Source organism: Ochotona curzoniae, unplaced genomic scaffold (genome assembly GCF_017591425.1).
Source record: "Ochotona curzoniae isolate NIBS_2020 unplaced genomic scaffold, NIBS_Ocur_1.0 contig_64, whole genome shotgun sequence".
NCBI lineage: Eukaryota > Metazoa > Chordata > Mammalia > Lagomorpha > Ochotonidae > Ochotona > Ochotona curzoniae.
Window position 1 is genome coordinate 44577742 of NW_024466502.1, and position 14773 is coordinate 44592514.

Below are 14773 nucleotides of genomic sequence, written 5' to 3' on the forward strand. Positions count from 1 at the left end.
GGTATTGGGTCAGTGAATCTGAAGCTAGATAAAAATATATCAAGTCAGAATCTAGCAAACAGCATGTTTCAAAAAGAAGACAAAATAAAGAAAATTTCAGGCAAATGGAAAGCAAAATTGTCACTGGAAGACCTACACTAAGAGAAATGCTCTATGTAGTTGAACCTCTTTAGACTCAAGGATTTAACATGCAAAAACCTTGATCCATAGCAGTGATTGTCAAGGAAGGGCAATTTTATCCACCAAGGGACTCCTGTCAATGCTTTAATGCATCTTGTGCTGTCACAACTCTATGCTGGACTGGCATCTGATTGTTAATGGGTAAAATTTCACTAAATATATTATACTATAATGCACAGGCTAGCCTACCCATAACAAAAATTCATCCATTACAGAATGTCAACAGTGCCAACATTGAGAAACTTTTATCTATATATGTAAAAGAATGCCAGAAAAACATGGGTAAATGCATAAGAACACTAAATATGATAAAAAAAAAAACAGGTTTCTAATTATTGGACAAGAGAATTATAAACACAAAAAATAGAAAATAATAAAACAGTTTAAAATAAGACTTGCAAAGCTATATGAAGTACATACAAGAGTTTGTGGTGCTACTTCTGTGTCAAAATTAAAAAGCAGAGTGGAGGCAGATGCACCTGATTAGAACACCACTTGACACACCCACTTTGCCATGCTGGTGTGTCTAGGATAAAGTCCAGGCTCCACATAAGGTTCCAGCTTCATGCTAATGCACACCCTCAAAGATAGCGAGTCATGGCTCAAGTACGTAGGTCTCTGTTACCAGTATGGGTGACATAAATGGAATTGTAGGTTCCTGGCATTCATGCAGGCCAACCATGGCTGTTGCAAGCATTTGAGAACTAAGCCAGTGGGTGGAAGATCCCTTCCTCTCACTGCCTTTCAAATAATAAATTGCTTAAATAAGTGAATAATGGGGAGAAGCCAATATTGTATTCATAGTATACAGTGATCAAGCAAAGTTCTACTCACCAAATTAAACAAATAAAACTTATCGCATTACAGTGTTAATAACTACAACATCTATATTGGTTTGAGGTCTCTGCTGAATATATATAAAGGAAAGTACAGTGGAAAACGTAGATTTGTTAACAAAGCCAAAATTTGGACTTACTGGCACAAGCCCTTGGACTACAGTTACAGCTTTACTAGTGTTTACCCTACTTCAATTTCTTCCTACTCCAACATGGTCAACATACCACGCCCTGCTTAAAGTTAACTGAAGTTGGTTCATAGCCCATCTAGACCAATAGCTCCATGTCCAATGCAAGTTATTCAACCAATTGAAAACCAAAATTTTTACTCTATAACATAAAGATAACAGTGATACCTATCTTACAGGACTCCTACATATGCTAAATCTTTGTGAAAGTGTTTACAACAGTACCTGGAGTACAATAATTGCTGAATTTTTGTTAAACAGAGGAAACTATGTGGATTAAATTTGATCTGGGGAAACCAATGTTCAGAATGCTTCTTTGTGAGATTAAAATTCAAAACTGAAAAACAACTGAGAAATCAAATCTTGGGATTAAACTGAAATATGTTAGAAATGTCCTTACAAAGCTAAGACAAATATAGGGTAGAATTAAAATATGCAAATGAAGAATAAAATCAGTGGTCTCCATAAGCTAACCACAAACAATTAACAGAATATAATGGCAGAGCTGGGCATAGTAGCCTAGTGGCTAAAGTCCTCACTTTGAATGTGCCAAGATCCCATATGGGCGCTGGTTCGTGCCCCAGCAGCCCCGCTTCCCATCCAGCTCCCTGCTCTGGCTTGGGAAAGCAGTCGAGGACGGCCAAAGCCAAAGCCTTGGGACCCTGCACCACATGGAAGATTCAGAAGATGCTGCAGGCTCCTGGCTTCAGATTAGCTCAGTTCCAGCCTTTGCAGCCACTTGGGGAGTAAATCAGCAATAGAAGATCTTTCTGTCTCTCCTCCTCTTTGTAAATTTGACTTTTCAATAAAAATATATAAATCTAAAAAAAAAAAACTTTTTCAGTGGAAGAGAGCACCCTGGCTTAGGTGGCTGGGTCCTAAATGATACCACATGTGTCCTAAAAAGACAGAAGCAAGGGGGAAATGGATATAAAGGGAGGAGAAGACAATGCAGCCACGGAGGCAGAAGCTTCAGGCCAAGACAGTCATTGGAAGGTAGAGAAATAATGTAAGGAAGAAGTTCTTCCCTACAGTCTCTGATCCTGCTGACGTCTTGAATTCATGAAATTTTGAGCTTCCCTAAAACTGACGGAAAAAGTTCCTACTGTTTTAGATCATCTGGATGTATTGTAGTGGCCATAAGAAACTATCACAGGTTGTGAAGGACATCAATAGCAAATTCTAACACAAGGGAAACATGCACAAAAAGGCATGAAAAATCCCCCCAATTAGCTAGTCAAAAGAACTGAAAACCATCCATATCTTTTGTTTGTCTGAACGAGATTAATCATAATGTGACAGTAAACATTTTATAAACTACAATTTTATAAACTACCTGTTATCCTAGACAATATATTATTTCTTTGTATTAACAAATAAATTACCAATGAAATTTTTATTTCTTTGATAATTTAACTGAAAGTATAAAAATAAAAAGCAGACTACAAATGATTAATATTAGAACTATCCAAGGAGACTTAAAACAAAATCAAATAAATTATACCACTTGAAGCAGTTAGTAAAAAATACTAAGAAAAATTTAGAATAGAACTAAACATCTTAAGATTTAAAAACAGCAAACATAGACAGCAAAATGATTTAAATCTGATCTACTTTTTAATCAAACGTAAAAAATAGGGTGTCAAAGTAACAAGCTAATCTCACTTCTCTAGTAGTTAAAAATATTTTTTTCAAGACTTTTATTTTAAAGAGGAGAGAGAGAAATCTTCCATCTACTGTGGCCTTATCCGGCCACAAGTGTTGGAAATGAGCTGAGCAGAAGCCTGAAACCAGTTTTCTCCACGTCTCCCACATGGGTGCAACGGTTCAAGAATTTGAGCCACACTCCAACACTTTCCCAGACCCTAAATAGGGAGCTGGGTCAGAAGTTAGAGCAGAACACTAGGGCCCAGCATGATAGCGTAGTGGTTAAGGTCCTCGCCTTGAACGCGCCAGGATCCCATATGGGTACCAGTTCTAATCCCAGCGGCCCCACTTCCTATCCAGCTCCCTGCCTGTGGCCTGGGAAAGCAGTCAAGGACGACCCAAAGCTTTGGGACCCTCCATCTGCACCCAGATGGGAGACCCAGAATAGCTCCTGGCTTCGGATTGGCTCAATTCCAGCCGTTGCAGCTGCTTGGGGAATGAGCCATCAGACAGCAGATTTTCCTCTCTGACTCTCCTCCTCTCTGTATATCTGCCTTTCCAATAAAAAAAAATAAATAAATCTTTAAAAACAAAAAAAAAGTTAGAGCAGAACACTAACTGGTGTTCAAATGGGATGCCAGTGCTACAGCTAAAGGATTAGCCTGCAACCACTGCACCAGACCCATGGCAGTTAATAATATTTTAATGATTTATGTGTAAGTATGTTGCTTTGCACCATTAAGATCCAGCCTAAAACTATGAAGAAGCATATTTGTAATTCCCCAATGCTATGGTTACTTTGTTACCATCATTCTAGCTACTCCCACACAGTTCAACAGAACCCTCTGCAATGGTGGACTCATCCTGCATGTCTTCTATCCTGAACGGTAACCAGATTTGCCTATTGAGCCCATGAAACATGAATAGAGTAACTGGATTGTAAGTTGTATAGTTATATTTCCTCCTTTGACATTTTATAGATACATAACTTAAATTTAGTTAGTTTTATTTCAAAGGCAAAGAAAGATAAAGTCCTTCCATCCTCCAACAGTTGGGGCTGGACCAGGCTGCAGCCAAGAGAATCATCACTTAACCCACATCTCCCACATGGCAATGATTCAAGTATTTGAGGCATTACCTGCTGCCTCCCAGGTTAACACTTTAGCAAGAACCTGGAGTTGGAAACAGAACCAGAACTATAAAGCAGGCATTCCCAAATGGTGGATCAACTACTGTGTCACATAATTTTAATTAATAGCCACACATGGTTTATTGGACAACGCAGCTCTAACTCCTTGTGTGCCTACATAAATACACACACATTTTGCAGTAAGGTGATCATTTTAATGGGTCTCTAAATTTTGGTCACATTCGTTCTATTACAAGGTAAGTTTTAAAATAAGAACTAGTTCATTTCCTAGTAACATCTGAGATATAAATCAACATGACTCAACAACTGACAGAGAAAGATACTTTACCAGCTCCATCTGAATCTTCCACCATTGGATTTATTTCTACCATGGTTGCATCATATTTCAGAAAAAGGTTGTAAAGCTTGACCATGTTTTCTGCCGCAGAATCCACAATGTTAGGTGGAAATCCCATTTTCTGTGCAAGCTAGAAACAATTAATCTTTTTATTATAGGAAGTCTGAATATATCTAATCAACATTAAGTTATTGCAAAGAAAAAAGTATAGTTTATCTCTTAAATGATAAGCACATGCTATTTCCAATCAAATACTAATCACTGAAATTATTCACACATATTTTAATACATACGATTGGGAAAAGTCAAACATCTTGTTCAGCATGGGGATTTCAGTTCCAATATTTATCCTACTGTCTCAATATCTAAACCAGAAAGACACTTAAGTTTTATTAAAGTATCCATGAGAGTTGGGTTCACCTCAATGATCCCAAAATTTAAGTATCCACTGAGCAATAAGAACACATTCAGACCAAAAGGATTATTGCATTCGTTCAAAAATCAACTGAGCACCTAACATATGCCATGCACCGTGCTGGGCCCAAAAGATAAGAGTTATTACATTGTTTCTCTGATGGAAGAACTTATCATCTTGAACAAAGGATCCTAATTGGAGTACTTTAAAGCTTTTTAAGCAGCACAATATCAAATTCCCAAACTAGAAGCTCTGGTTCACAAGGCTCTACAGTTGGAACTGACATCAATCAATTTCAAAGTTTTACCAGCAATTCTGAACCACTGGTACAAAGGCTACACAAGTCTACATGTTTATTCAAACAGTACTGTCTCTGCACAGGAACACTACGGAGAATTTTTCTTCCTCTCCTCTCAACTGCTAAAGCTATAACACATTCTCTTTGTTTTTGAAAATAAAAATTTTTAATTTTTTTATGGGTTGAAAAGGATTTTTTTTTTACCCAGAACTCACACAGTAGCTTAAACTCTGTTGTGTTATCAACAGTTGATAGACCTAAGATGGAGACTTTTAGTCTAATGGTGGAATCTGAAAGATAGGGTCAATGAGAGGTCCTTGGGTTACTGGAGGAATGCCCTCTGTGAGTGGTTCTTGCCAGGAGGTTGTGTATTTTGAGTTCAAGTTCAATCTAAATTTTCCCTTTCTGCATCCTGGCTCAACCTGTGAGTTTGCCTCCATATTCACCATGACTGTTCCCATAGATGCCAGACTAGAGCCACCCAATCCTGAACTGTGATCTTTAAACTGTAAGCTAAAAATCACCATTCCTTTCTATAAGAAGCTCCTTTCAGGTATTTTACTCAAAGGAACAAAATGTGCACTAACACAGTTGAAAATGATTTTTCAAAGAACCAAAGTCCAATAAAGAAATTGAATGATCAAGCTAAGGATTATACGTAATTTTGGTTAGCAGCTATTTTAAATAAAAAAGTACAATTTCATTACAAAAGGTTTCCCCTATATCCTATTTTTCAGCCTAAACATTTGAGAATTGCGGTATAATTTAAATATATCTTGCATTACATTAACTAAGCACTATTTCTGAGCATTGTGGAAGGTGCTAGGATCTTAGGTTACTCTTCCAAGCATTGTTCCAAATTCTGTAAATTTTACTCATCTAAACTTTACTCTCCAGTCATTCACTTCCAAATAACTACCTAATAAATCAAATCTCTCTGCAAGTTTCATAACATTCATTTTCTTGAATTATTTGTTTCAATATTAGGAAAAATTCTCTATTTCCTGTCAAAATTCTTGCTTTTGCTGTACCAACACAGCTTATTCTAACATAGTTTTCTCACTAACAGATATTTCATTTCATTCAGTTTACTATTGAAGCTTTTTTTAGGATGAGTCATTTTATATCCAAACTAAACAATTTAATGCAGAAACAAAATCACAAACATAACATTATAAGCAACTTTACAAGACACAATATTAATCTGTTTTTCTTTACTGGTTGTGGAGGGGGAGGGGACAGTAAACCAAAGAGTGAAATTATAGGCAAAATGTATTATGTCTATAATAAATACAATAAAAAATTCAAGGCATTCGTTAGATTCCAAAAAGTGTCATCCATAAACCTTTAAAACATAAAACCAAGGACCTATCACAGGACAGTATCCTTGCCACCCTACACCATTAAAAAAAAAATAAACGGAAAACAGAACTTTTAAAATTATATCAAGCGATGGGCCCGGCGGCGGCCTAGCAGCTAAAGTCCTTACCTTGAACTCCCCGGGATCCCTTATGGGCGCTGATTCTAATCCCAGCAGCTCCATTTCCCATCCAGCTCCCTGCCTGTGGCCTGGGAAAGCAGTTGAGGACAGCCCAAAGCTTTGGGAACCTGCACCCACGTGGGAGACCCGGAAGAGGCTCCTGGCTTCGGATCGGCATAGCATCGGCTGTTGCGCTCACTTGGGGAGTGAATCATCATCGGACAGAAAATCTTCCTCTCTGTCTCTCCTCCTCTCTGTATATCTGATTTTTTCCACTAAATAAATAAATCTTTAAAAAAATATATATCAAATAAAAACCTAGACTATGAGAAATGATTTAAAAAATCACCCCAGTTTCCTCAAAAAATAAAAGGAAAAGAATAGAGGCAGCAATAAAAAGAAAATGTATAAATTACAGAAACATCTAGGAGACACATTAACACAACAGCAGTAACCTTTTGTAGATCCTAGTTTACACAAATTATCAAAGGGAACAATCTGAGAGGCCGGTATCATGGCACAGCAGGATAAGCCTCCACCTATGGTTCCGCCACTCCATATAAGCAGTGGTCCAAGTTCCGGCTGTGGCCATCCGGGGAGGGAATCAATACATGGAAGATATCTCTCTCGCTCTGTAAATCTGTCTTTCAAATAAAAACGAATAAATCTTTAAAAAAAATTTTTGAGACCAGGAAATCTGAACAATAGAACAAACAATGATTTTAAGGAATTGCTGTAAATCACACTAGATTTTATTTTATTTTATTTTATTTTATTTTATTTTATTGGAAGGGCAGATATAAAGAGAGGAGGAGAGACAAAGAGGAAGATCTTCCTTGCATTGGTTCACTTCCCAAGCAGCTGAAACAGCTGGAATAGAGCTGATCCAAAGCCAGGAGTCAGGAGCCTCTTCCGGGTCTCCCATGTGGGTGCAGGGTCCCCAGACTTTGGGCCGTCCTCGACTGCTTTCCCAGGCCACAAGCAGGGAGCTGGATGGGAAGTGGGGCTGCCAGGGCTGCCATATGGGATCCCTGCACATACAAGGCAAGGACTTGGGCCGCTAGGCTACCACACCAGACCCCATACTAGATACAGTAATAGTATAATGACATATTTTAAAGAATCATTTTAAAATATTTAACAACATTGAAATATTTAGGATATAAAAACATTGTACATATTTACAACAAGAATAATTTTAATTAACTTACTGTGACACAATTTTTTTACATTTTTACAACCACTTCACTTGCGCAAAGTTAATTATCTTTCTTTAGCATTATAATGCTCTAAGTATGAAACTTTTTAAGAATATAACATACCCGAACAGCCTGTTCCTTCTTAATTCCTTCTACAATATCAATAGGTTCTTTAACTATCGCATCAGGAGTCTCGGCAGCAACATCTTCTATGTTGACACCACCTTGTGAACTTCCTATTAGCACAGGACCCTAGAAAAAAAGCAGCCAAAATACCCAGACTTTACTTTAAAGCCACCAACAATTGTTAAAACCTATCTGTGCACACTATGAGACTGAAGCATTCATTATTCCCATCTCTATTTTAAAATTTAGTTGAGAATTTATCCTCATATCTCCTCACAATTACATGTTTAAAAGCCTCGGTTGAAACAATGACACAGATGATGAAGATTACTGTTTACCTGAGAGGAAGAAAGATTAAAAAAAATACCACATAAATCATACCAGATAAATAAACTTGAATATAGACAAGAAATATAACCTATATATTTTTCATAACAAAGTATTGTTGGTTTAGCATCAGTGGGGAAATCTTTTATCTGCCAAGAACAGTTTGCTTACTTATAACACCATTCTCAAGCCATATAAAATTATCAGCTGAGAAATGAACCTGCTACAGATTTACTCAATTTTCAGTTGTGGCTGAGGTTGGCTCGCAGAGCCAGACAAAATGGTTTCATGGGTCCTAAGTGGCCTGCAGGTCAGATATTTCCCACTGCTGGCTTACAGTATAAATACTGACAATCATGTAAACAGACTTGATATTTGAAAGGGGAAAAACCAAAGGAAAAAGTTTCAGATTGTCCAAGCTCCAGGCTATTATAAGTCAATAAAGGTCAACAGCCTCAACAGAATAGTTGTGGCTATTCCCATCAACTAGAGAGAGCAAATGTAAGTACTGATGATGAAGTCATTAACTTTTTAATACTTTAAACACAATCAAGAAAAAAAAACTTAAAGCAAACTATTTAATAGGTCTGCTAATTTATACAAAAGCTGGAAATAATATTAACGTGCAAAAATAGGTAAGCAGTAAAACCATGTTACTAAAGATAAGTAACACCAGAAAACAATGATCTGTAATACATTACATAATGAGTGGTATATAATGTAATGTTATATGAGAAAAAATTACCCAAAAGCCTAGATTCTATTATCTGTAGGATTTTAAAACATGAGGTGAGTCTACAATATTGAGAAAAACAAAACCAGAAAATAAAATAGCAAAAGATTTTTGTTATTTTAAATGACTACCTTCCAAAATATTTTAAAGAAAATTCTTCTAAAGTTTTTTATTAATAAAGAGAACAAATTTCATGTACTTCATACACACAATTCTAAGATAATCATTCTTCCTTATATTCAGAAAAAGAGCATAATTTTCACTCTAGAAATACATAAAGATTAATTTCACTTTTCTTTCATGACAAGTAGAGTTTTAGTAACAAACTCACTTAAGAGCATAATTTAAAGAAATATAGGAGTTCTTGAAGCAGGGGGGTGAATATTGTGGTACAGCAGTTAAGACACCCCTGAGATGCCCCATAGCCCCTATCACAGTTATGGCTTTCAGTCCCAGCTTCTCTTACAATCCTACCGTTCTACCAACGTGCACCCTCGGAGGAACTGGTATCGGCTCAGGCACTTGGATTAGAAACAGCCACGTGGGAGACTCAGAGAAAGTTCTGGGCTCCTGGCTTAGGTCTGGCCCAGATTTTGCCATAGTAAGTATTCAGGGAATGAGCCAGGAAATATAAGATTTCTTCATGTCTCCTTTTCAAATAGATAAAATTTTTAATTACCAGATTTGACCTCTTTACTTAAAAAAAAGCCCAGAAAATGCATATCATCAAAAAACCATTTTGAAATCCATACAAATGAATTTTATACCAAAAGAAATTTAGCTTTTAACTATTTTTACACAATATCTCTACAGTCACCACATTCACTACTGTCTGAAGAACAAACAGTTCTTCGTATACTTTAAGCAATCACCAAAAGAAGAAACAATACCTATAACTTTAAAAAGAACTACTATTTACAGGGAGGAAGGATTGTGTGGTATGTCATTAGATTTCAATATAGAGGTGCAACAAACAATTTAGCTAACCTTTATCTTCAACGTATGTAAAATCACTTCCAACTAACCCTTCAGGTTATTCTAACAAGAGACTCTCGGAGAGCACCTACACGGTTTACACTAGGGATATGACTCAAGCAACCAGACACCGTGCCAAAAAAACCAACCAGTTAAGAAGAGTGTCAGTAACCCAAGAAAGCTTAAAGCCAAGAACACCTGTGCTGAAACTGGTAAGGAAAGTTCTCCACTTCATCCATAGCTCTCCCAAACTGACATAGTCTGGGATTGAAAAAAAAAAAAAATGCAAAGCTTCCTTGGAAGTCAAACAAAAAAAGCAGAATATATGTCCAATGTTTCAGTTTTTCAGGTGGCTATCCTAAGGACTTGTAGGGGGTTGCAGTGAGAACAAGAAAACAGAGGCTTGTGGACTCATAGCAGCACCAGGAAACTCGCAATCACCTAGACAGAAGTGAACACAGCTCATCATCGAGAAAAAGCACCCAGCTCACTACTATTTATTTACACCATAAGGAACTAAAGAGGAACTAAACCCAAAGCTACCAAAAGAAAGGAAATCAGAGATAAGAACAGAAATAAAAGAAGTGGAAAAAAAGAAAAATTATATACAAGGACAAAATTAAGAGTTCACAGAAAACGGCAGCAAACCTGTTAAACTCAATTGCACTAAAATCAAATGACAGACACCAAAAATTAAAAAGACATTAGAACTGATACCACAGAAAGAATCCCATTAGATTGCTGTCAACAATTAAACACCAAAAAACTAGATAACTTAGAAGAAATCCTAGGGACACAATCTACAAAGATTTTCTTTTAAAGATGAATTGGGGCCTTGCACAGCAGCCTAGCAGCTAAAGTCCTCACCTTGCTTGCCCCAGGTTCCCATACGAGCACAGGTTCTAATCCCAGTCACCCTACTTCCCTTCCAGCTCCCTGCTTGTGGCCTGGGAAAGCAGTCGAGGACGGCCCAAAGTCTGGGGACCCTGCACCCACATGGGAGACCCGGAAGAGGCTCCTGACTCCTGGCTTTGGATCAGCTCAGCTCTGGCTGTTGCAGCCACTTTGGGGAATGAATCATTGAACAGAAGATCTTCCACCTCTCTTTAGATCTGACTTTCCAATAAACAATAATAATAATAATAATAAAAGATTTATTGATTTTTTTTTGATGGTTATAAAAAGGGATCTTCCATCTTCCAATTCACCCTACAGATGGCCACAACAGCCAAGGCTGGGCCAAACAGGAGCTTTATCCAGATCTCCCATGTGGCTAGTAGGGCACTAACACCTGCATCATCACCCAGCTTTTCCTAGTCTATCAGCAAGGAACCGGATCAAAATTGGGGCAGCCAGGACATGAATGGCACCATATGGTATGTCAGCATCAAAGGCTATGGCTTTCTAGGTTATACTACAATGCCGGCCCCCAAAATTTAAAAAGAGTCAATCATGAAAAGATGAAAAAACCCAAACAGACCTGTAACTACAACTGAGACTGAATCAGCAAACAAAAATCTCCAAGGACAGGAAAGTTCAGGACCAGACAGCTTCACTAATGAACTCTACCAAATTTGAAAAGAATTAACACCAACCCTTTTTAAACTTTAAAAAAAAAAAAAAAGGAAACCTTCAGAACTCATCCTACAAAGCCAGCATTACCTTGATGCCAAAATCAGACAAAACTACAAGAAAACTACAAGCTGACACCTGCCAATTTGCATAAAAGCTGGTGCTGGTGAATAAATGAGCCAGGCTGGACCACAAACTCTCCTGACACTCACAGAAGCCAGAGCTGGGAAGAGGCTGGCCTGGGCCCAGCTGCAGCACCCGCTGGCATATGCAGGGGCCAGGACTGAGGGAAGGTCCTTGCCTCCACTCGCATGCTTGAGATCCAGACCTGGGAGAAGGACCAGTAAAATAACTTGGGGAACTACCCTATTAGGCCCCAGCTCCACCGGGGAGCACAAGAGCCAGGGCTGGGGGTGGGCCAAGCCAGACAAGGCTACAGCACTTGCAGCATTTGTGCAGGCCAGGTTTGGGGACAGGCCAGCTGGGCCAGGCCTTAGCACCCATATGTGCCAAGACAGAGTATGGGTTGCATCCGACTGGGCTAGATTGCCACACCCACCAATGAGAGCTGAGACTGTGAGTGGGCCATGCCAGGCTGGGTGAATACACGCAAGACCCCAAGACCCGGGGCTGGGAGTGGCCCTTCCAGGGAAACTCTGGCGACTCCCCTGCTAGGCTGAAGTTGCCACTGGTGAATCCAAGAGCCGGGGCTGGGAAGATTTTCTCAGCCCTGGAGCAACAAAACCAACAACTTCTCAAAACCATTCAAGCAATACCCTTGGAACAGTCCCCACATCAGGGTCTCTAAGGCATCATCAAATGACTGATCCCCATCCCCAGGTGCTGATGTAGTATTACGACAAAGAACAGTATTCTCCTGCTCCTCCATTGCGGACAAAGGAGGGGGAAAAAAATTCTGCCATGTCACGCATCAAGAAGCCAGGAGGGTGACGCATTTCTGAGAACAACGGAAGCTTCCTGTTGTCTTCTTGACCTTCTAGTTCCTGCTCTAAGTATTTCTCCATTTAGTTCCCTCAGATTATGTCCTTCAACTGTAATAAAGTAGCAATCATAAGTGCAACATTTTCCTTGGATGTATGAGCAGTTCTAAGAAATTATCAAAACTAAAGGGATAGAATAGAGGAAAAATTCAAATTTGTAGACAAGTAAGTAAGGGTGGCTTGGGGACCACAAACTTGAGACTAGTTATCTGAAACAAGGAGAGTCACATACAGGACCATGTCCATAACCTCTGAGGACCGGCCTCCCTCCAGGTCCTCTGACAGAACTCATTTCAACACACACACAAAAAACACTGAACAAGAAAAGCACGGAGCCTTGTGAGATGAAAGGAGAAAACACTAGCAAATCTAAGCTAGCAGAAACATTTGAAATTATATTCTAACTTTAAATGCCCCTATACATTTCAAATGAAAAGATCTAAAAAGCTGGAGAAAACCAAGATTTAAGAAAAGCCTGTTCAATTACTGTCATGCTATTAAAGTAGAATATAGATAAATTCTACAAATAGCCACAAAAGTATAATAAAAGAAGTAAACTCAATTAGCCTTTAAAGTACTTGCACATTTTATTCAATTTTTATTTTCCTTTCCTTTTTATGTAAACTAATAAAAGCCAGAGAAAGCTGCACATGGTGGAGAATGGGGAGGTGGGACATGGAATTAAGCCTGATTTATATCAATTAAGTCTCCAATAGCAGTCTATAAACTGGGACAAAAGCTGGGAAAAATATGAACTAATACTACATAAAAGAAGAAACTTTGAACTAATTCCAAGAACTAACTTTGAACTAATTCTAAGAGTGAGTATCAAAGAAATCAATTTTATATTAGGAGTAGAGGGAAGGTCTTTCTAAAATAAAATACATTTTCACTTAAAAAGGAAAAAATCAGAAGTCATTCAAGAAGGGAGTGGGAGAGACATGATGTAGGCAGAGAATGGCGCATGTGAAGATAGAGTAAAAAGGAATGGTCTGTCTGGGCCCGGCTGCATGGCCTAGTGGCTAAAGTCCTCGCCTTGAACGCGCCGGAATCACATATGGGTGCCGGTTCTAATCCCAGCAGCTCCATTTCCCATCCAGCTCCCTGCTTGTGGCCTGGGAAAGCAGTTGAGGATGGCCGAAAGCTTTGGGACCCTGCACCCGTGTGGGAGACCCGGAAGAAGTTCCTGGATCCTGGCTTTGGATTGGCATAGCACCGGCTGTTGCACTCACTTGGAGAGTGAATCATCGGACGGAAGATTTTCCTGTCTCTCCTCCTCTATGTATATCTGACTTTCCAATAAATAAATAAATCTTTAAAAAAAAAAAAAAAACTCTAACAGTTCCCTGAAAATACAAGTCCTGAAAATATTTCAAACTCAAATTTAATCCTTTTAAGAAAAGCTCTAACTTATTAAGTATGGCAGTAGATCACCAAAAAATGAGTTATGTGCACAGGACTCTTTCAATTTGGGCAGTTAGCTACCGCTTTTGACTGCAACAGAAAGTACCAAACAGGGCCTGGCATTGTGGCATGCCCAGTTAGGCAGCCAACTGTAACCTAGGCATCCCATATGGGAACACCAGTTCAACTGCTGGCTGCTCCACTTGTGATCCAGCTTCTTGCTAATGTGTCTGGGAAAGCTATGAAGGATACAGTCCAAGCACTCGGCCCCCTCCCCCACACATGGAAGCCCAGATAGAGCTCCAGGCTCTTGGTGTGGTCCAGCCCTGCTCTGGCTTTGTGAACATGTAGGGAGATGGAAAGAAACTCTTTGTCTTTTGTCACCCTACCTTTCAAATAATTAAAATCAATCAAAAAGAGGAAAATAGGTACTTCTTTAGCACACAGATAGAAAACAGTAAAATAAGTGTACAAAAGCAGTTTCTGAAAATTTGTATACTATATAAAGTTGTCATCTTTAGATTTCTAAAAACTTACAAAATGAAATTCTATCATACAGAAAAAAAAATAATTTTCATCACAAATTCTGTATGGGTTTTTACTACCATCTAGTGTCACATCTTAAGAAAGACTTCCTTGTAAAAACAAAAGCAGGAAAACACATTTTATAACCTTTAAACACTGCCTAAAGGGACCAGTGTGATGGTTCAACCGGCTAACCCTCTACCTGCAGGTATCAGTTCATTTCCTGGCTACTCCACTTTCCATCCAGCTCCCTGCTAACAGTCTGGGGAATCAGTGGAGGACTGCCCAAAGCCTTGCATCCCGGCAGCAGCAGGGCAGAACCAAAAGAAACTCCTGGCTCCTGGCTTCAGATCAGCTTAGCTCTGAACATTGTGGCAATT

The 14773-nt window shown here is 38.7% G+C and overlaps 1 protein-coding gene across 2 annotated transcripts in view; it reads right to left on the reverse strand.

Moving 5' to 3' along the window:
• The window catches only part of SUCLA2 (succinate-CoA ligase ADP-forming subunit beta), a 48479-nt gene that overhangs the window by 16189 nt on the left and 17517 nt on the right, over positions 1-14773 (reverse strand). For both annotated transcript variants that reach the window (XM_040991409.1, XM_040991410.1), the window contains exons 5-6: positions 7854-7982; positions 4330-4468 (exon numbers count right to left, since the gene is read on the reverse strand). In XM_040991409.1, the coding sequence (XP_040847343.1) occupies positions 4330-4468; positions 7854-7982 (268 nt within the window). The remainder of the gene's footprint in view (positions 1-4329; positions 4469-7853; positions 7983-14773) is intronic.